Source organism: Coccinella septempunctata, chromosome 1 (assembly GCF_907165205.1).
Source record: "Coccinella septempunctata chromosome 1, icCocSept1.1, whole genome shotgun sequence".
Taxonomy (NCBI): domain Eukaryota; kingdom Metazoa; phylum Arthropoda; class Insecta; order Coleoptera; family Coccinellidae; genus Coccinella; species Coccinella septempunctata.
The window spans coordinates 60,629,034-60,649,505 of NC_058189.1; the positions used below are offsets into that span (position 1 = coordinate 60,629,034).

Below are 20,472 nucleotides of genomic sequence, written 5' to 3' on the forward strand. Positions count from 1 at the left end.
TCCTTTTTATTTTTTTTTGGCCCCACTGATCATATCAGAAGTGTGTTCCAAGATTATTTTTAGTGGGGTGGGTCTAAAATGAAATGAAAATACTTAGAAAACTACTTTATTCTCTCCAAACTCAATATTGATATAAACTTGAAAGTAAGACTAAACATTAAAATTTCAAATACGAATATGAAACATGAAACACGTGACTTCAAATTATTGTCCAATATGTCCCACTTCGTACAAATAGGCTGCCAACAGTTTTGACTGAAACAAACCAAACACCATTTTGACAAATGCTGCAAAAAATTCAGAAGATTAAATTCAAAAACCAAACTTACCCCTTCAATATAATTCCTGCGATCAATTTTTTCGTTTTGGCTATGAGCACCATCATCTCCAGCTCCTACAGGTAAGAGCAAAACGTTTTTTCCAGTAGCTTCCTGGAATGTGAGGGTGATTGGGATTGAACCTCCTTCCCTGATGAGATCCGGTTCAACGTTATAAACATACTGGGTGGCCTTAACCCCAGCTTGATAATGAGGGTGTTTGAAGTCTTCACTCCATGGAGAACCTCCCCCATTCAAAGTAATCTAAAATCGGGTTTCCAATTAACCAAGTTTTTAAGTGTTTTTTCCATTTGTAAATGGAAGTCCTGAAAAATGTTTGGTTGAGTACTTCAAGTTTACCTTCATCTTATTAGGGCTGTTCCTTTGTTTCCACTTATTCTCTATATGATTGATGACACATTTTTCGACTTTCTCAGGAGTTTGATTTGGCACGATTCTGATCGAAAACTTTCCAGTTACCTTAGCTGGGATGACAGTTTTTTGCCCTGGTTCAGAAAAGGCTCCTTCGACACCGTGGATTGACAATGATGGGAATCGCCATCTAAGTTAAATATAATGACAAAAGTGAAATATTCTTGAAATTAACATACATGCACTAAACCCACCTGTGCATCAATAGTTTTGACTTATCCTCATGCAAGAGGGCCTGACATCCAATGTTGTCTTTATAGCATTTCAAGTCGAAGGCAATTTTATCATAGGCAGCAGTTTCTTCCTCTTGAATCTCAGCGACATCATCGTATAGGCCTGGGATCAAAATTTTTCCCGTTTCATCAACAAGAGTATTCAGGAGATAAACTAGATCAGTCATTGCTTCTGCACTGTAAGAAAAGATTGAAATTTATTAGTAAAATAGGAACTAAAAATTAAATGAAGGACACTATGCTGGGTCTGAAATCAACTTACACAGTACCACCAAAAATACCACTATGTAAATCCTTTTCGGCACCTTCAATTTCCAGATAGAAATAACACAATCCCCTCAAACCATAGGTGATGCACGGTTTGTCGGTACCCAACCAATAATTGTCGGAAATGCAGACATAATCGACGTCTTTCAAGAATTTGTCTTTTTCGGAAAGTAGCAAGGGTTCCAAACCTTCGCTGCCCATTTCTTCCATTCCTTCAAAAACGAATTTGATATTTACTGGAATTTCGACATTGTTCTTTTGGAACGCTTCAATCGCGTTGATCCAGCAGATGACGGGGCCCTTGTCATCGCTCGAACCTCTGCCTGAAAGAGAAAATCATGTACTCATTTAACAATGAACAAAAAATTGAATAACCTAGAGAATTGATAAAAAACAAATCAAAGGTTACCATAAAATTTTCCATCCTTCTCAACCAACGTGAAGGGATCAGTATGCCATCCATCCTCTTTTGCTGCAGGCTGGACATCCAAATGCCCATAAACGAGCACTGTTTTCTTTTGAGGGTCTTTGCCTAAGACTCCAAGTAGAACGTTGGGTAAAGGTATTTCTCCTTGACCAGGAATTTGTTGCACGCCAACATCTCTCAGCTCAACTTCGACGCCCAGTGCTATTAGTCGATCTCTGGTCCATTTGACCATTCTGTCGACATCTTTCCTTTTTTCGGGCCATGCCGACACTGATGGTATAGAAACAGCTTCCCTCAGCCTTGCAATGCATGTCAGGTGATTATGACTAATAAAGCTGAAATAATTAATTTTTGTTTTAATGTTCGAGACAATTTGAATTTATCCAGAAGTTAATTAGAACTTTTTTATTTGAATCTGTTAGGAATTTACATGGGAAAAAGTATAGGTAGGTACTATTTGCTTTCGTTTTCTAAAGCTATTTGATTATCATTGATTGTGAGGAATAAAATTTCTACACCATGGTGCAAATATAATATTACCACTATGGTCTGCACTCATTTTGGTGAGTAGGTTTCAATTTCTATATATTTCCACCACCCTGTAATTTTGTTCTTTCATTTCAACTTGTATTTCGGAGCTATTGAGCTCATTCTATATTTACATAAAAAAAAATTAAAATATGTATACCAGTCACAAGCGGGACATCATAGAGAAGTCTCTGCGGGACATCTTAAAATGCGCATGCGTGTGCACATGCAAATTATGGAGGTTAGACTACCCTTCATACTGCATATGAACCAAATTCAAACTTAAAAGATCTAGATCACCTCTTGACTGCTGTTGAATTCACAACTGGCTCTAGAGGAACCAGTGAAAACATTCAGATCCAAACTCAAACATTTTTGGAAATCTGAATTGTTCAAATTTCAAGGCTAAAAAGTCTTCTCAACAACCCATATTCCTCTAGAACCATTTTTATTCGAAGCCCCAGTTGGTTTGCATGTGTTTTTTGACCCTATTTCATCATGAAATCTATATAGAATAGAATAGTACTGCATAATACCTTGAAATCTAATCTTTGTGAAATTCTATAGAGCCTATTCAAGTTATCTCAGATAAGGTGTTTCATTGTTATGCACATTGTTTGCAGCATAATCTCCTCTAGAAAAGTCTTTGATATGAAATACCACTCTTATTCATCAATTTATGTGATAAATACTTAATGTTAATGTTGATTGCAATTAATTACTGCTGAATAAAAATCATTATGTAATATGTAATTATTTCCTTAGTATGTGTACTAATAAACTTCATTATTATAAAATACATAATTCAACTGAGCAACATGGAAAATCTGAGAAAGGCAATGGTGTCTTCAACAATTTTTTTTATCATTTTTTTTTTTGAATATGAACTGTAAAAGAACATTAATTTTTGCTGAATTTGAGGTCGAATTTTTTTTTGATAAGTTTTAACAATAATACCAGAGACAAACTCTTTGTCTCTGATAATACCATCATTATAATACTAATCATAGTGTAATGGGAACACGAGAATCGTGAGAATGATTCTACCTTTCGCTAATTCTGCCGTTCTAAGAACAGACGCCGTATCTACAGAAATTCTGTTTTTGAGATTTTTGCCTTATTCGATCCCTGACATGTTAGTTAATCTTTCTACCAAGCAAAAAGGTAGTTAAATTTTTCCAAATATCCGAAACGTATCACGTTCTTTAGCCGCTCAATATGGAAAAACCTTTAAGCTCAATTTTCTTGGTTTGGCCGCATTTGTATATACGACATTGATTCATTTAAAGTTTATATATAAGAAATATCCGGTTCATAGATAAAAAATACATAAAAATTAAAATGAAAATCTTCATTTAAAAACTTACTCGAATACTTTAACTAAATCTTGAGGTATTTCCATCACAGAAGTCTCAATAAACCTCTTATCTCAACAGGATATCTGAGACTATTTTGGAGGATAATAGATACCAGTTGAAACTCTGATATAAATTTATCTGGAATTATTATTTTATTGAGTTAATGAATATGTATCTTTATTATTTGATTATTATTAGTCATGTCAAGTGTAGCCGTCACCAAGAGAACTTCTGAACTACACTGAAACCGAACTACTTCCATTTGAAACAATCTTCGAATTCTTCGATTAGGACAAAGATCAAAGGAACCTTTATCATTTGAAATTGAGAAATACATCGCATCCAAAATAAATAACGAGCAATCCTTTTCACATATGTTAGCAAAGAGGAACTCTTTGATGTCAGCCATAGACTTATAAATAAGTCTATGATGTCAGCTTATGTTAATTCCTAATGTTCTGTGTTTTCTGTTTATGTTTATGACAGATGAATACAAAAAAATCAAAATGTAAATAATAACAAAGATTTTTTATTATAACAGAAACAGAGACAACCTCTGATAATAATCATTTAATGAATTTGTTGCAATAAAAGTATTATGCAGCCTGAGAAAACTCCTTCCTTTGCACACAAATGTTCTTTATGTTTAAGTACTTTCACAAGAAAGAGTAGTTTTAAGCGTCATGTTCAAAATTTTCACCCAGGTAATACTGAAATATGATGAACTCTAATTTTATCAATTCAAGTTTATCTTTCAGACAGAGAAGATGAACTCCTTCATGATCACAATAAAAAATTTAAATGTGATAAATGTAATAAAACCTTCACTTATAAAAATAGTCTGAGACAGCACAAAAGACGTATACACAAAGTTGTAAATCCAATTTCAAATTTTCAACATGTCTGTGTTTTTTGCAAATATACCAATTGCGAAAGATGCAATATTATCAAACATTATGAAGAAAATCATCACATTGGCATTGAATCAGAAGTTCATGTTTTCAAAGATAAGATAGAATTTGAGAAGTGGAAAAAAGAAATGGAAAAGCAGACAAGTGCATTCTTTAGAAAAACATGTAGTCATAATGACCCTAGAAATGGATTCAAAAAATTTAAATTCTTCTGTAATAGGTCAGGCTACTATCAGCCAAAAGGTGAGAATATTTTAAATCAATAGAAAACAATCACTTCAGTTATGAGGCCAAGGATAGTTTTACATTTTTGAAATGCCTCATTAGCTGTAGTACTCTACGTCTTCATACTTTGTTTATTATTATAGGCAAGGGAGTGAGAAGAATAAAAACACAAAGTTTGAAAATTGGTGGTATCTGCCCAGCTGAAATAGATGTTGTAGTATATGATGATGGAAAACATTTTGTCAAATATGTGAAAACCCATTGCGGTCATAAAAATGACTTCCAGGACTTACACCTGAGTAAAGATCAAAAAGAATCTATAGCTGTGAAGATTGCTGCTGGAGTACCTTATAGGATAATTTTGGATGAGGTCAGAGATTCTCTCAAGTCTGATACAAAATTAGAAAGGGCCCAATTGATTTCCAGAAAAGATTTGTACAATATTGCAAAATGTTTTCAAGTCGAAAATGAACTCAAGGTTCCAGTAGATGGATTAAGTATTGAAGAGTGGGTGAAAGAAATGAATCTAAGAGGTAGTGTTATATACTATAAGCTCAAAGGTATGTTGATATAGAACCTAATGAAAGTTTTTGTTTCATTATCACAAATTAAATTAGGTTCTGTTCAGCGTTTCTTTGATTTCTTCTAGGTTCCTTCTGCAACTTGTACATAAATCTCCGTGATGATGATTTTGTTATAATCATTATGAATCAGTGTCAATTGGAAATTCTATTGAAATACGCTTCCAAATGTGTATGTATTGACAGAACACACTTTCTGAATAATGATCAGATGGAATTGATCTCAATACTTGTTGTGGATGATGAACAAAAAGGATTCCCATGTGCATTTTTAATTTCGAATAGAATAGATGATGAAACAATATCTATATTTTATACATGTATCAGAGCAAAGATTGGAAAAAGCCTGGAAACTACTACTTTCATGTCAGACATAGACAGTATATTCTATTCTTCTTGGTTGGAGGTAATGGGTACACCATATTCCAGGTAAATTGAAAATTTTGTTCTTAATAGGTCAATCACAGTTTTAAGATCAATTGAAAACAAACTTTTTGGGTTTCATATGAGTGTTTTTTAAATTTTATCTCAAACAATTTCTGTACTTGAGACAGCTCTTTATTTCTTTCAGATTTTTCTGTCCATGGCATGTGGAAAAGTCTTGGAGAGATATTATCCAAAAAATAAAATCAAGCAGCCGACAAGTGAGTTGCTCATTGTTTTTACTGATATTTCTATTAATTGAATATTTTTGCACAGTCTGAAGCCTTCGAACACTTGAAGTTCTTACAACAAATAGAGGACGCAGAGGATTTTGATGATAGCCTGGATGAATTTCTGGAAGTTTGGACATTAAAAGAGACTATTGAATTCTCTTATCAGTTTCAAACAAAATTCATGGATAATCGTATGTTTTGGGCTCAATATTACAGAACTCGAGATGAAATAAGCCTATGTACAAGTCTGAACGAATTACATGAAGAAATATCGAAGTTATTTGTTTTTGGAAAAAACAAGAATCGACTCAATTCGGCAGTGACATCACTGATGAACTTTGTTACTAAGAGACTACTTGAAAAAGTTTCCAGAAGTGAGAGTGCATCCCAGGATAATGCTTGTATTCTGGGAAAACAAAATGTTGTGAACCAGAAATAAAATGACGTTACAGTTTTTCCATGATGTTGGAATATTGTACACTGTTAGTGATGATATTTATTACGATGATCTGCATTAATATGTTCTCCGAAGTCAGATTGTTATATTTTGATATTTGTATTGTTTTTTTTTTATCCAATAAACATGGTTCTTTTTTCAAAGTAGTCTCAGAACTCTTTGCATAAGTGACACTTGTGTCGATTTTCCTTCAAATGATAAAAATCCGTTTGCATAGCATATTGTGATATTGTGGAAGAAATACATGTGAATACATGTGTTTCAATGCACTTCTTTTTATCTACTACATGATTCACAGTTGGGATTTGATTCATTTGAACAGATATAAATAGTGGTTCTTCAAGATTTTACAGTAAAATTACAACAATAAGCTCAATTATTGTGCAAGTTATAGAGTTATTTTATATCAGGATACCTCAAATAATAAGGGATAAATGAACGGAACTGATACCAATGTTCCTTCAGAGTCAAATAATCGACGAGATTAATTATTTTTAATGGCGATAAATTCACATAAGTGGTACTTGTGTTCATTAGAGCAAACGAAATATTCATGAGTGTTAAGTAATTTATCTGCACATATTACTTGCCACGTACTACGTAGGCCTTCGGGGATTGAATACTAATTGTGAAACTATTTATCGATCCTGAACTTCTGATTTTCCACACGTGAATTGCCACTTTCTGGCCATTATGTAGATGAAATAGGTGAAATTGACGTCATTGTAGATGATTGGAACTCCTGTTCCTGTTCTCACATTATATAATCAAATTGTAACCGCATCGAAATTACGTTGAACTACCCTCCAACATGAAACAAAGGCGTAGGCTGTATTCGGGCCCTCTCGTGAATCATTTGGACGGTAGATACACGCCTACATTTTGAACCTTTTGGCTTGAATAACTGTCTAACGTTTTGGCAAGCCTTCGCCATGCAGCTGTATCTTCAGGGATTCTTTTGTTTTTAACCGAAGAAACAAAGATTAGAGAGATATTTCTAATACTTAGAGTGAAGGATTTACTTTCCGTCAATACCTACTATACAGGGTGGTCCAGATCGTAACCAAGAAATTTTAACCGCGTATTCTACATCAAAAATAAGCCCTAGTTTGTCATATAAACATATGTCGAGAAATGTTTCCTCTCCGAGATACGGGGTGTTAAAATTATAGAAAAAAAAAATGTTTTTTATTAATAACTTTCACACTGCTTGAAATATTTTTATGAAATTTGAGACATAGGTTTTGAGCGTCAAGGAGCACTTTTTGCATAATATCATTTCTTTTCTTTTCTACCAGTGGCGTCCGTACTGCAGCGAGACTGAATATTTTCGAATAAAAAAATGATACGCCACTGGTTTTTCCGAAAATAAAAATTACTATTTGAATCCTTATTTAATTTGGAACGAATTCGGTCTCTTGACTTTTTGCTGTACAAAAATAGTCTCATTATTATTATGTACCTACCATATCAAACTTTTGGCGATTTCTTCATGCCTGAGAATGTGTTTTATTTTTTTAACCGGAAACGGTGCCTCGTACAGCAAAAAGGGAAGACCGAATTTGCTTCAAGTTAAATAAGGATTTAAATAGTAATTTTTATTGTCGGAAAAACCAGTGGCGTATCATTTTTTTATCTGAAAATATTCAGTCTCGCTGCAGTACGGACGCCACTGGTAGAATAGAAATGAAATTATATTATGCAAAAAGTGCTCCTTGACGCTCAAATCTATGTCTCAAATTTCATAAAAATATTTCAAGCAGTGTGAAAGTTATTAATAAAAAACATTTTTTTTTCTATAATTTTAACACCCCGAGAGAAAACATTTCTCGACATATATTTATATGACAAACTAGGGCTTATTTTTGATGTAGAATACGTGGTTAAAATTTCTTGGTTACGATCTGGACTACCCTGTATACCGGGTGGCCCAGACGAGCTAGGCGCTCATTTTGGGAGAGTAAACAAAGATATTTTGCAATGTGGTGTGTGTAGGGTGTTCAGAGGCACAATTTAAAATTATTTTCATTTATACAGGGTGTTCGAAAACAGAGATGTAGTCGAAAGTTACACTTTTTTAAATGTAACACCCTGGACCTCAAAAATGGAATGGCTGGCTCAAATTATGATGAGTTTCTTCAGATCACTTTATATCTTAGTATGTAGCACCCTTTACGAGATAATGGAGAAAAATTTAAAATTTTCTAACGATTTCCATAAAAAATTGTATTTTCTTAAAATCTATACCTCTTAGATTTTGAAATTCGACATTCAACTCCTTTCTCAAGGTAGCCATATTTATTTTTTCCTAATTCACATTACACCTCTAATACAACCAAAGATATTTCACACAATATCTTTTATTATTACAACCTAATCACATATTTTTAGGTACACTCCAGAGACCCACCCAGAGAGAGAGTTGTCTCTGGGTACACCAGTTGGTCCAAATCCGAATTGACGACATTTCCACAATATTTCTTGACAAGGAATCACACCTTTACATTGTTTGATAGAAAATACGTAAATAATGGTTCATTAATCACAAGAATAATGAATAATAATAATAGAAAACAGCACTCCCTGTACTTATGTTGTAAAACGCTATACTCGTGGAAAATTATCGTTATTACTGGCTTGTCGAGGAAAATCCCATATCCACCGAAAATATAAGAATTTAAGTGTCTTAACCTTCGCCTGCACCCTGCACGCTCATGAATATTTCGAAGTTCATGGCCTAAGGAAATAAAATGCCCGACCTTCGAAGCACTGGTACAATATGGGTATAGCACGTCATACTTCGTGATGCGAAATATATGGCTCCACATCCGGAGAATGCCAGATGAATGTAATTTCACGAATGTGGGGCTCGTAATTTATCCATCAAGATCGCAGAGCTGAAAGGCATAGTTCTCACGATTCGTTTTGCTTCCCGGCACTTCTCATTTCCAAGCCATGAGTGAAGCACTCGACAGATTGCAATAGTTATAATTAAACATTTATCAATAAGGAAGAAAAAATGTCTATTATAATCGAACCTGCAAATTGAAAGCCCAGGCAAGAGAACTCTGATGGCGAGATAATAAATAATCTGCCCCACAAGAGTTAGGGATATCGTATTCAATCATTTTTAAAAGTATGTAATCTTCGAGAAAATCGCTGTAAAATCATTTAAAACTCAATAACAACTTGAATCGATCCAATAAAAATCAGTATGAAACATTTCGTCAATCTGGTCGCTTTTTTTCTGAAGTTTGGTTCTTTGCATATGCTTCATGAATGTTCTTATTTTGAAATGAAGTCAGTTTATCAACGGCTTCAATTTGAAACGAATTTTCTGAAAATGCCAAGACGTAAATTAACAAACGCTGAGGCTAATAGGGCTATCGGAATGCTACAGGATGGCCTAACTCAGGTTGTTGTAGCGGAAAGACTCCAAAAGTCAGCCAAAGTATGATATCTCGACTTTGGAATAGGTTCAGAGGGAGACAGGTTCCGTGTTGGAAAGACTAAGGCTTGGTGGGCGACGAAAAACAACACCTGCTCAGGATCGTTTCATCACCGTTTCGGCGAGAAGAAACCCTACATATAAGTGTAGAATGCTACGGAATACTCTTCAAAATGCAGATGGGGTCCAAGTTTCCATCGAAACCATCAGACGACGTTTGAAAGAGTGAATCTAGGTTCTAGACGTCCATTAAGAGGAGTTCCATTAACACGTGACCATAAGCGTCAAAGACTGGAATAAGCAAGACAACAAATCAATTGGAACGATCAATGGCGTAGTGTCCTTTTCACTGATGAATCCAGATATGGACGATTTTCAGATTCTCGAAGAATAAGGGTATGGACAATCCCACGCATATCCCGTAATCGTCGCTATGTCCAAGAAGTCCATTATTCCGAGGGGGTAGTGTTATGGTATGGGCCGGGATATGTTTCAACGCGCACGCAGATCTACACATTTGTCCTGGGAATATGACCGCCTTACACCGCCAAATTTTCACGCTACTATTGGTGAAACTTTTCAATTTCTAGACGATAACGCTAGACCGCACCGTGCAGCCATAGTTGAGAATGCGCGCGAGGAGCTTGGTATTCCACATTCACCAATACCTCCGCACTCACCAGATTTGAATTGCATAGAACATGCATGGAATATGCTTCAAAGAAGATTAGATAATCATCAACCTACCCCAGAATCCTTAAATGATTTGAGAGAGCTTCTGCCCCGTTTATGGAACCAAATTCCTCAAGAAATGTTCAACAACCTCGTGTTGAGTATGCAGAGAAGATGTCAAACTGATATTGATGCCCGTGGAGGTCATACATTGTATTGATAGTCTTAAAATGCTTGAATTCTCTAGGAATAAAATTTCGTTATTTTACTCGATTTTTCTTAACCACCCTGTATACGCTGCAGACCTACAGGCTAAAATTAATTTGTAACTTGAAATGATATGAATTTTCATCACAAAAATCTTATTTAAACTATATTTTTTTGCAATTTAAGTCAATATCCCTAACTCATGTGGAGCAGTTTATTTTCTTGCCAAGGTGCATATTATATTTTTCATGCTTCATGAAAGTTTGCTGGCCTCGGCTACGTCGCCGTAGTCGCCAATTCCCTCAGCTCTGGAGGAGCTGCCATACTTTGCATTCTTGATATCTTAATTAAATCGTAAAATCTAACTTACTTCGAAAATATGGACTTACTTCGTAAGTATGGAGGGTCTCTACCGTCCATATTCGTAAATAATTAATTTATTGACAACATCAAATGACAATTATGATCATATAGACACTCACAAATAATTTCTCTGTACAATTTCATTTTTACAAGCAGAGTGTCCTATCTATTACAAGAAGACCTTGAAATTATGCGTTTTCAAGTCACCTTTCGAGATGGAGTTGGAGACGGAGAGGTAGTTACATGAATAAACCAATATCCTGAAGATATAAGAAGAATTAAAATGTAACAAAATTAGGAATCATTTTTTGATTTCGATTCATTATTTTCAGTCAGTCAGATCATCAAAAACTATATTACATATTTAAATGGCAGAGCTGTATTGAATATACGTCAAGGTTGTTGATACCATTACGTGTTCGAAGGCATTTGCTATTTTTATAGCTATTCCATGACTGAAAGCAATAAGCTTCTCACCAAATAAAGTAAAACTTTCTCCGCAATCTCCAGAACGTTTACCCCAACATTAGAGATCTCGTGCAAATTCTCATTATCTGATCACATTTTCATTTTAAGGGTTATTGTGTTTCGAAATATCATAGATTTTTTATTCTTGGAACAAGGAGATGTGCCACAAGACTTCAGAGACGCTTTAGTTATCAACCTCTATAAGAAAAAAGGCGATACGTCAAATTGCAACAATTACAGGGGCATATCGTTGCTCAGCGTAGCCGGCAAAATTCTCTCGAAGATTATGGCTAATCGTCTGATTCCACTCTTAGAAAAGATTTTACCTGAATCCCAGTGCGGCTTTCGACCAAATCGAGGTACGGTGGACTTAATTTTCACACTGCGACAGCTGCAAGAGAAGGACCGTGAACAACAATCAAGGATCTATACAGCCTTCGACTCGGTGAATCGGAGAGCGCTATGGAAAATCATGGCCCGCCTTGGAGTATCCGAAAAATTCTTAGCAGTGTGTAAAAGCCAACAACACCGCTAGAATACAGCATAATGGCCCTACAACCGACCATTTCTTAACCAACTCTGGAATAAAACAAGGCCTTTACTGTTCAATATTTTCGCCATAGCTGTCTCGATAATTGCTGACATGAGTATGCCTGTAAGAGGTGTTGAAATAAGATTCAGATTTGATGGAGGCCTATTTAAACTGAAGCGCCTCAGAGCAGAAACCCGTTCAAAGTTTATCACGGAACTTCAATGTGCAGACGACTGCGCACTTATCGTTAGCAGTCCAGAGGATCTACAGATAATGCTGGACACATATAAACATATATACGAAGCTTTAGGCCTTAGACTCAATATCGACAAAACCAAAACCCTGGTAAGTCCCCCAGAAAGCCTTCAAACACATATCAGCCTGGAGAATGAAACCCTAGAACAGGTCGAGCAGTTCAAATACTTGGGAAGCTTCATAAATATTAGGGCTAACCTAGACACGGAAATACACAGCCGTATCAATTCGGCATCACGGGCATTCTGGAAGCTAAAGGTCAAAATGTTTCAAAATCACGACCTCAATCTGAAGACCAAGACAGCTGTTTACAAAGCAGTCGTCCTCCCAACGCTTCTTTACGGAAGCGAAATCTGGACGCCCTACAGGCGACATATTAAACAGCTTGAACAAACGCAACAACGTCATCTAAGACAGATAACGCACATCAGATGGTTGCACAAAGTTTCGAATGAAGAAGACTTGCAACGCGCGAGTTGTACAACAATTGAGACTCAAGTAACGAGGGCCCGACTCAGATGGAGCGGCCACATTCTGAGGATGCAAGACACAAGACTCCCCAAAATAGCTCTGTATGGCGAATTGACAGAGGGAGCCCGGAAACCAGGAGGCCAGTATAAGCGGTTTAAGGATACACTACATCAATCCCTAAAATCAATAAATGCCAATCATAACTGGGAACAACTAGCGTTAGACAGGTCACAGTGGAGGTCTATGGTGCACAGTTATGATGGAGACTCGAGAAGAATACAGCGGCGGGCAGATCTGATTGGTGACTATCCATGCCCGGAGTGTGGAAGGATCTGTAGGTCACGGTTGGGTCTCTTCAGTCACAGGAGGGCACACAGTCGCAATTAGCCCTAAGAAATTATAAGTCTGTTCTTTTTTTATGTCTTTTTGTAGATTTATACCCGGTAACGGGATACAGCAATGAATGAAAATGATGAGTGTCCTTATAAAATGGTTTTAGTTCTATAGATAGTTTCTTTTATCATTCTTTATTGATTATTCCATCCTTCTTCTGACCAGCAGAAATATGCAAAATAATGAATTAGAACTGGATTTTCTTGTGACACTGTTAGGTACATATTGGTACCTCAACTACAGGATATCATTCCATAAAAATCAACTACCCCAATGTTTGAGCATTTCATCAAGCCGCAATACTTCTCAGGTGACAGAAGACGAAATAATGTACCGCCAATAAAGTTTTTGGTTTCATCCAATCGATAAGACATCTCTCCATATTTATCAGACCCCGCCAAAACCTCCAAGCCTTAGTTAATTTATTACTGCGGGCTGTATGATAAACTTCCGTCCCTTCCCACGAATTGGGGCAGATTCATTCAGAGCAGTTCGTGTACAGGGGAATAAAAGGGAAGGCAGAGCAGCAGCGTACACCGCATCCAGGCCTGGGCGTCCTGATTCCAGGCAAACTTCGCACATGACCTTGGGTCCGGCAGCTCAGCCGGTGTCGCCCGATCTTGCCCTCTCTCTTTCCCCGTTTTGGTGCATTCAGTTGCCATTGACCCCATTCGGGATTTGGGGCAGATCGGCAAGGGTGCAGGGTAGGAGTTCCAGCGGATTCCGCACAAAAGCGAGAAACTGGAAGGATATTCCAGAAGGAAGACAAGCTTGACAACTCATTTCTTCTACCCCAATAAAGCAGAACTGATTTTATGGCAATTGTATCAATATACAGGGTGGTCCAGATCGTTACCAAGAAATTTCAATCACGTATTCTACATCACAAATAAGCCCTAGTTTGTCATATAAACATATGTCGAGAAATGTTTCCTCTCCGAGATACGGGGTGTTAAAATTATAGAAAAAAAAAGTTTTTTATTAATAAGTTTCACACTGCTTGAAATATTTTTATGAAATTTGAGACATAGATTTTGAGCGTCAAGGAGCACTTTCTGCATAATATCATTTCTTTTTTATTCCACCAGTGGCGTCCGTACTGCAGCGAGACTGAATATTTTCAGATAAAAAATGATACGCCACTGGTTTTTCCAACAATAAAAATTACTATTCAAATCCTTATTTAATTTGGAGCAAATTCGTTCCCTTGACTTTTTGCTGTACGAGGCACCGTTTCCGGTTAAAAAAATTAACACATTCTCATGCATGAAGAAATCGCCAAAATTTGATATAGCAATAAAAAGCTTACTACGGTTTTGAAACAATTTTCTGAGATTAGATAAATTCTACCCTGAAAATAGGAGTTGGGTGTGTGTTGAATTCATCTAATCTTAGAAAATTCCTACAAAACCGTTTTTTGAACGCCTAATGATTCGAAATTGAAAATATTTTGAGCTCGTCAGCGGATTTTACGTAAAAAGCGCCTGTAGAAGGTTCAAGTTTCAGATCTGTAACTTCAAAGACAAAAAAGTTATGAGAACTTTTCGAAAGCATCAAAAAGCAAAGAATCGTATGAGGCTACGGTTTTCACCATCCTTTGGTTCTCTGAAAAAGAGCTCGGAAATGTGTCATCCGTTTTCTTCTTGCTCGTATAATTCTAGAGATCCCCTCAGTAGACAAAATTTGGTGCCCTTGCTAAAGTTTCACTCTTGAAAGACGAACATATTTCACATAATTTTGGATTATCCCATGTCCTTTCAATTTTATCAACGAGAAAGTTTAGTTCAAAATTTTTGACACCCTCTATATATCCCAGGTGTTCTCCTGCATTTTTTCGCGTCTTCACTGAACACTTTGTAGATGATTCTGCTCCTGGTGCAAAAAATTGTTTATTCCCAACAATTCCTGAAATATATTTATTCAGTTATCGACCTGACAAATTTTTCATAACCTTGTATCTATACGAAAAATTTTCCTTGGAAACTAATGAGCGGTAACACAAAGTTCTTCAAAGTTTTGAATCCAACCACTTTGCTAGTCTCCTATCCCATATTCAAATGAAAATCGATATCGTAAAATATTCAATGAAATATTTGTCATCGACTGAAAGCAGTGAATAAATAATGATGGGAAATTAAGAACTGCGCTTCAGGTTCATGTTCTAAGAAAAACGTCAAAATGAGAGGTGATTTCGGATTTGAATTTAGGATCACCTTCATTTACATTAAGCACGCGAATATATCGTTCGAAATACGCTACCTATATTTCAAAACTCAAGGTAACACGAACATTTTTATACTTTTCCAACCGAGTTGAAAGTAATGGGGATCGTTTTTGATTCATTAGTTGCGGTCATAAACAAGCAATAAAAAATTACTATTCCTTCGAAACTAGGAAGTTTTATGAATGTTTTGAACATTTGACGTGGTTGCTACTAATTAAGTACAATAGCAATCGTATTTATTCAGATATCCTCCGTTAAATTAGAAGTTTAACACTCGGACTGGATTTATTGCCATTGTGTTAATTTTACACCAAGAATGAAACAATGACATTCCCAAGAAAAATAGTAAAGCGTTCAGCAACCTCATAGCTGAGTTTACTTCTAATAAGATATCGACAAAATTAGGTGATCCATATCTATTTGTTGCACATGTTTCCAACCCTGACTGGATTCTTTATGACAAAGTACAAAATGGACAGTCTCCTCTCCATCATATGCCACACAAGTTCGATGGGATTTGAGTCTGGAAAAGAGGGATACCAGTGCCACACATTAACTCCCACTTCTAGGAGAAAGACTGTTTAGGGGAGATATATGGTGACGTATATTGTCTAGCTCAAAAAAGACATGCATACCGTTATCTAAATAGATTTGTAATGAGGACATCATCAACAATTACCTACTTCTGCGATACTGCATAGAATAAAGAGAAGATCAGCTGCCATAAACAATAGCTCCTTTACTCTACATCTACATCTACAAGCCTTTCAACAGCAAACTCATTACATATCGACATTCAAGTTTTCTGAAATTTGGAAGAAAAGACAGAAAAATTTTGAGTCATCTAGAAGAGGTTAAACTGATCGAGGAATTTTTTGGAGCTCCCACTGAATTTCCAAAAACATAAATCGATAGAATGCTTCTAATGCTTGTCGAATATTATGTGAAAGAGTATGAGATTTTTTTTTACACCGCGACCTGCCGATCATGGTAATTTCAATGACCACTTTGATCTGCAGACATCAGAGATTTTCAGATCAGTCTTGATCTACAATCAAATCCCTAGTGTCCCAATTTTTAGAGGTCAGTCAAGAGAAATTTGATGCTCCTAAGTCGGAGATTTAGGTAAGTTAGGGGATAAGAAACACTTAAGATAATTTAATTTTTGGTACAAGTGAATCACGGGTTGTTTATCAAAGTTCAGCCAAAGATAATCCTCTCTTTTAGCCATATATTGAACATATAAACTCCGCAGACGCTTAAAGAAGGTAGTGCGAAGATTCCAGCAAATCACATCCGGCCAGGACGTCCAGGATCTTATCCCTTATCACGCCACCCCCGTATCTCATCTCCACCGTGAAACAGACGCAGATCGACGCCGAGCGTCGGATGCAAAGGTACGATCGCCTACGTATCGACCTGATCGGGCATTTCAAAAAGAAATACTTGCCAAAACCACCTCTGTTCCATGTCATTTCTCCGTAGCCACGCTTGCGCATGCCACAGCTCGCGCGCGCTATCGACTCCTCTCTGGGCCTTCAGCATGCTCAGCACAGCTCCGGTCTGTGCCGCGGCTCAGTTCTCGGCCACAACGAGATGTTAGACAGACGCCCCCAAAAGCGCTCGCAGAAAACACGCGAACCTGCCGAAGGCTGCCAAATCAATGGTCATCAATTAATCAGGGGTTGATAGGGTTATTTATGCCCTCAGAAAGGACAAGAACTGACTTGTTGTGCCTGCAAGACTTCCTCGCTAGCCATCGCTTCGTTTTGGCAGAGGTGAAAGTGTTTTGGCGCTCTAGACATCGATAATCTTGAATGGAAAGTGATGAGCTGACAATTGAACAATGTAAGTAAATATTGGGGCCACTTTTTCATCTTAATTACGAAAATTACGGTTCGAATATGTAACGAATAATTAGACTTTTATTGATATCGATGATATTTATGGACAATTAGGTATGGCATTGAAAAAGTGATCCCAACAAACCAACAATTGATATTCATTCAGTCAGATGTATTGAATATATCAGTTAAGAATGAATTAAGTTTACAATTTAACCCAAATGCCTACTGAGAAGATCTATAGGTTCCTAAGAAATGCAAATTTTTGTGAGAATTCATTTTGCTCAGTCGATGTGGATGAATTTTTTGGAAATAATTCCACATTTTAATCCTTATAATTTATAATAGTTCCTTACTCATATTCTGGAATTTCTGACAATCGAAAAATCTTGAATATTAATCTAATTAGTAATGGAACACAAAAGGTAAATATTTTTCTGGTTTTCCCCGAATACAGCAAAGGATTACAAATCTGAATCAGAAAAGAATAAGTTAGGAAAAAGCTCTTATATCCGCAGGGATTGAAACCTCTGACCTACATTTGAATTTCGATCCTTAATAGCAAAAGGAAAGTTGAAAACTTCATTACTCGAAAACCACTGAAAGTGAAACTTTTGAAATTATTTACAGAAAAGGGCATAAGTCTGGAATTAAATTAATATTTCTTCAACTAATAACATAAAACGCTGAAACCCGACAATTGATTTTCAATTATTCTCATTTTCTAACAATGAAATCGAGTGTTTCTCTTCTACCTCGTAGCTGAAGCCCATTCAACGATTTTCAAATGGAAACATGTGTGGTGTCATTGGAAAGCACACGGAAAATGACATCCCAACATAATCTTTGTCTTCTATTTAATTTGTGGTTATCAGAAGAAACACAAGAGTCTCTTGGAAATAAAATAAAAAAAAGGTTCTCGACCAATAACTTTTCAAAATATGGGGGTTGGGGTTGTAACATTAAGGGTTGAAGCGGTATGGTTTTGAATTTGATCTTAGAAGTTGTGCCGTTCTACAAAAAGCTACTGTTTAGGTTTTTGATGGCCCACCCTGTGGTACTTCATTTTAAAAAGATTACATTTGAAGAATGTACAGGGTGGGCAAAATTCCTTGTCTATTGAGGGAACCTCGAGAACTATAAGCAGAGCCAGAAGAAAACTGATGACACATTTCTAAGCTCTTTTTCACAGAAACAAAGATAGGTGAAAACCGTAGTCTTCTACGGTTCTTCGTTTTTGAGTTATTAGCAAAAATGAGATTTTGAGGAAATCGAAAAATTCTGGTAATTTTTTTGTCTTTGAAGTTACAGATCTGAAACTTGAACCTTCTACAGGCACTTTTTGACGTTGAATCCACTGACGAGCTCAAAATATTTTTTCATTTCGAATCATTAGGCGAATATTCCTTTTTTTAAATGCAGATTTTTATTGAATTCGTTATTTTTGAATTGGAAAAAAATCTTTTGTCAGTAGATTCCACGTATAAAAGTGCCTAAGAAGGTTCAAGTTTCAAATCTGTAACTTCAAAGACAAAAAAGTTATGAGAGCTTTTCGAAATCGTCAAAATCTCATTTTTTGCTTATAACTCAAAAACGAAGAATCGTATGAGGCTACGGTTTTCACCATTCTTTGTTTCTCTGAAAAAGAGCTAGGAAATGTGTCATCCGTTTTCTTCTTGCTCTTATAATTCTAAAGATCCCCTCAGTAGACAAAATTTTGGCCACCCTGTACCCAATTTGGTGCCCTTGCTAAAGTTTTACTCTTGAAAGACGAACATATTTTACATAATTTTGAATTATCCCAAGTCCTTTCAATTTTATCAACGAGAAAGTTTAGTTCAAAATTTTTGACACCCTATATATATCACAGGTGTTCTCCTGCATTTTTTCGCGTCTTCACTGAACACTTTGTAGATGATTCTGATCCTGGTGCAAAAAATTGTTTATTCCCAACAATTCCTGAAATATATTTATTCAATTATCGACCTGACAAATTTTTCATAACCTTGTATCTACGAAAAATTTTCTTTGGAAACTAATGACTTTTCGAAATCGTCAAAATCTCACTTTTTGCCAATAACTCAAAAATGAAGATAAGTAGGAGCCTATGGTTTTCACCATTCTTTGTTTCTCTGAAAAAGAGCTTTGAAATGTGTCATCCGTTTTCTTCTATCTCATATAGTTCTCGAGATCCCCTCAGTAGGCAGCGAATTTTGGCCACCCTGTATGTCTCAGCGGAAGATGACAGTTAAGATTGTGTGAAATTGGCGGATAACATGTCACGAAAAAATTTCACGGTTTAGATAACCTTTCAACGGCATATTATTGTTGTCCCAAAGTATTGACTGAGAAGTAAAAGATTCGCTTCTGATATAAACATAAAATTCGTATGTTACGACCAGGGTGGACCTCATTGACCCTTTATCAGGTTGGGGGTAGTAAATTACTTGATATATTTGCCGGGTAGTAAACATTTTTACGATTATCTAACAATTTTTTCTCCCATCCTTAACATTGGGATCAGCTACCAAGTTCGGTTGGTTTATTATCGGAAATAACAAACCAAAGAAAAACAGACTCATCATCACGTTAGGGTGGATTATTATAACGAAACCAACCGCAGATTAATTACTTCCGCAGGATAATTAGGTTATATTTCCGCCATTGATCAGTCTACAACTGGCATGGGTGCATAATCCTTTCAACTAATTCAGTGACTGGGCATTATTCGGGCAAACTTCAGAAGGCTCCGAATTTTGGCGATGAATCGAATCAGCGAACCGGAAAATTGGGTTTTATATTTTCCATTTTCCGCGTTCAAAACGTGAATCCGCTTGGTAGAAGCGGTAGAAAGGGCAGAGATTTCCAAACCGGTTGGTTTTTGATATTAAGCTCCGATTCATTTTCATATTGACCTCCTTGGTGTAAGCTGAGATTTTAGGGCTTTTCGAAGATAAAACGCTACGAACTTGTTCAACCCTTTCAGCGCATTAATTTTCTCTAAATTCGCCACCTTCTGAGGACAAATACTACTAGAATATATTTCGATTTGAAAAATCTATAGGTAATATACAGGGTGTTTCCAAATTAGACGTGAACCTTGGAGGAGGTGTAAGTATCACTCATTTACTGTCGTTTGGGCCATATTTATTGATAACCAAAAATCAACAGTATCCGAGATATTTGAGCTCTTGTGTTTTTCA

At 36.2% G+C, this 20,472-nt stretch overlaps 3 protein-coding genes across 3 annotated transcripts in view; 2 read left to right on the top strand and 1 right to left on the bottom strand.

The window, feature by feature from the left end:
• Nucleotides 1-92: 92 nt before the first annotated feature.
• On the bottom strand, nucleotides 93-3,766 carry LOC123322814 (cytosolic non-specific dipeptidase). Its single transcript, XM_044910838.1, has 7 exons — nucleotides 3,572-3,766; nucleotides 1,659-2,011; nucleotides 1,245-1,572; nucleotides 944-1,159; nucleotides 678-879; nucleotides 330-581; nucleotides 93-255 (listed from the first exon to the last, which is right to left on the bottom strand). The coding sequence occupies exons 1-7, from the start codon at nucleotides 3,604-3,606 to the stop codon at nucleotides 205-207; spliced, it is 1,437 nt and encodes a 478-aa protein (XP_044766773.1). The 5' UTR covers nucleotides 3,607-3,766; the 3' UTR covers nucleotides 93-204.
• Nucleotides 3,767-4,059: 293 nt separating this feature from the next.
• Nucleotides 4,060-6,535, top strand: LOC123322812. Its single transcript, XM_044910831.1, has 6 exons — nucleotides 4,060-4,266; nucleotides 4,321-4,716; nucleotides 4,842-5,258; nucleotides 5,348-5,708; nucleotides 5,851-5,923; nucleotides 5,979-6,535. Exons 1-6 carry the CDS (start codon nucleotides 4,161-4,163, stop codon nucleotides 6,372-6,374), a joined length of 1,749 nt encoding a protein of 582 aa, XP_044766766.1. The 5' UTR covers nucleotides 4,060-4,160; the 3' UTR covers nucleotides 6,375-6,535.
• Nucleotides 6,536-16,976: 10,441 nt separating this feature from the next.
• LOC123313321 (G-protein coupled receptor 52-like) overlaps nucleotides 16,977-20,472 on the top strand; it is a 29,458-nt gene continuing 25,962 nt past the window's right edge. Inside the window, exon 1 of the mRNA XM_044898171.1 lies at nucleotides 16,977-17,273. The gene's annotated coding sequence lies outside the window, so the exon portion shown is untranslated. The remainder of the gene's footprint in view (nucleotides 17,274-20,472) is intronic.

Bases quoted from the DNA above. Each gene is read 5' to 3' on its own strand.
- LOC123322814 (XM_044910838.1), bottom strand. From the start codon at position 3,606: ATGGAAATACCTCAAGATTTAGTTAAAGTATTCGA. The intron at 1,160-1,244 runs GTAAGTTGATTT...CTTTTCTTACAG, and splicing joins GGTATTTTTGGTGGTACTGT to TGCAGAAGCAATGACTGATC. The intron at 256-329 runs GTAAGTTTGGTT...GGTTTGTTTCAG, and splicing joins GCAGGAATTATATTGAAGGG to TCAAAACTGTTGGCAGCCTA.
- LOC123322812 (XM_044910831.1), top strand. From the start codon at position 4,161: ATGCAGCCTGAGAAAACTCCTTCCTTTGCACACAAATGTTCTTTATGT. The intron at 4,717-4,841 runs GTGAGAATATTT...TTATTATTATAG, and splicing joins AGGCTACTATCAGCCAAAAG to GCAAGGGAGTGAGAAGAATA. The intron at 5,709-5,850 runs GTAAATTGAAAA...TATTTCTTTCAG, and splicing joins ATGGGTACACCATATTCCAG to ATTTTTCTGTCCATGGCATG.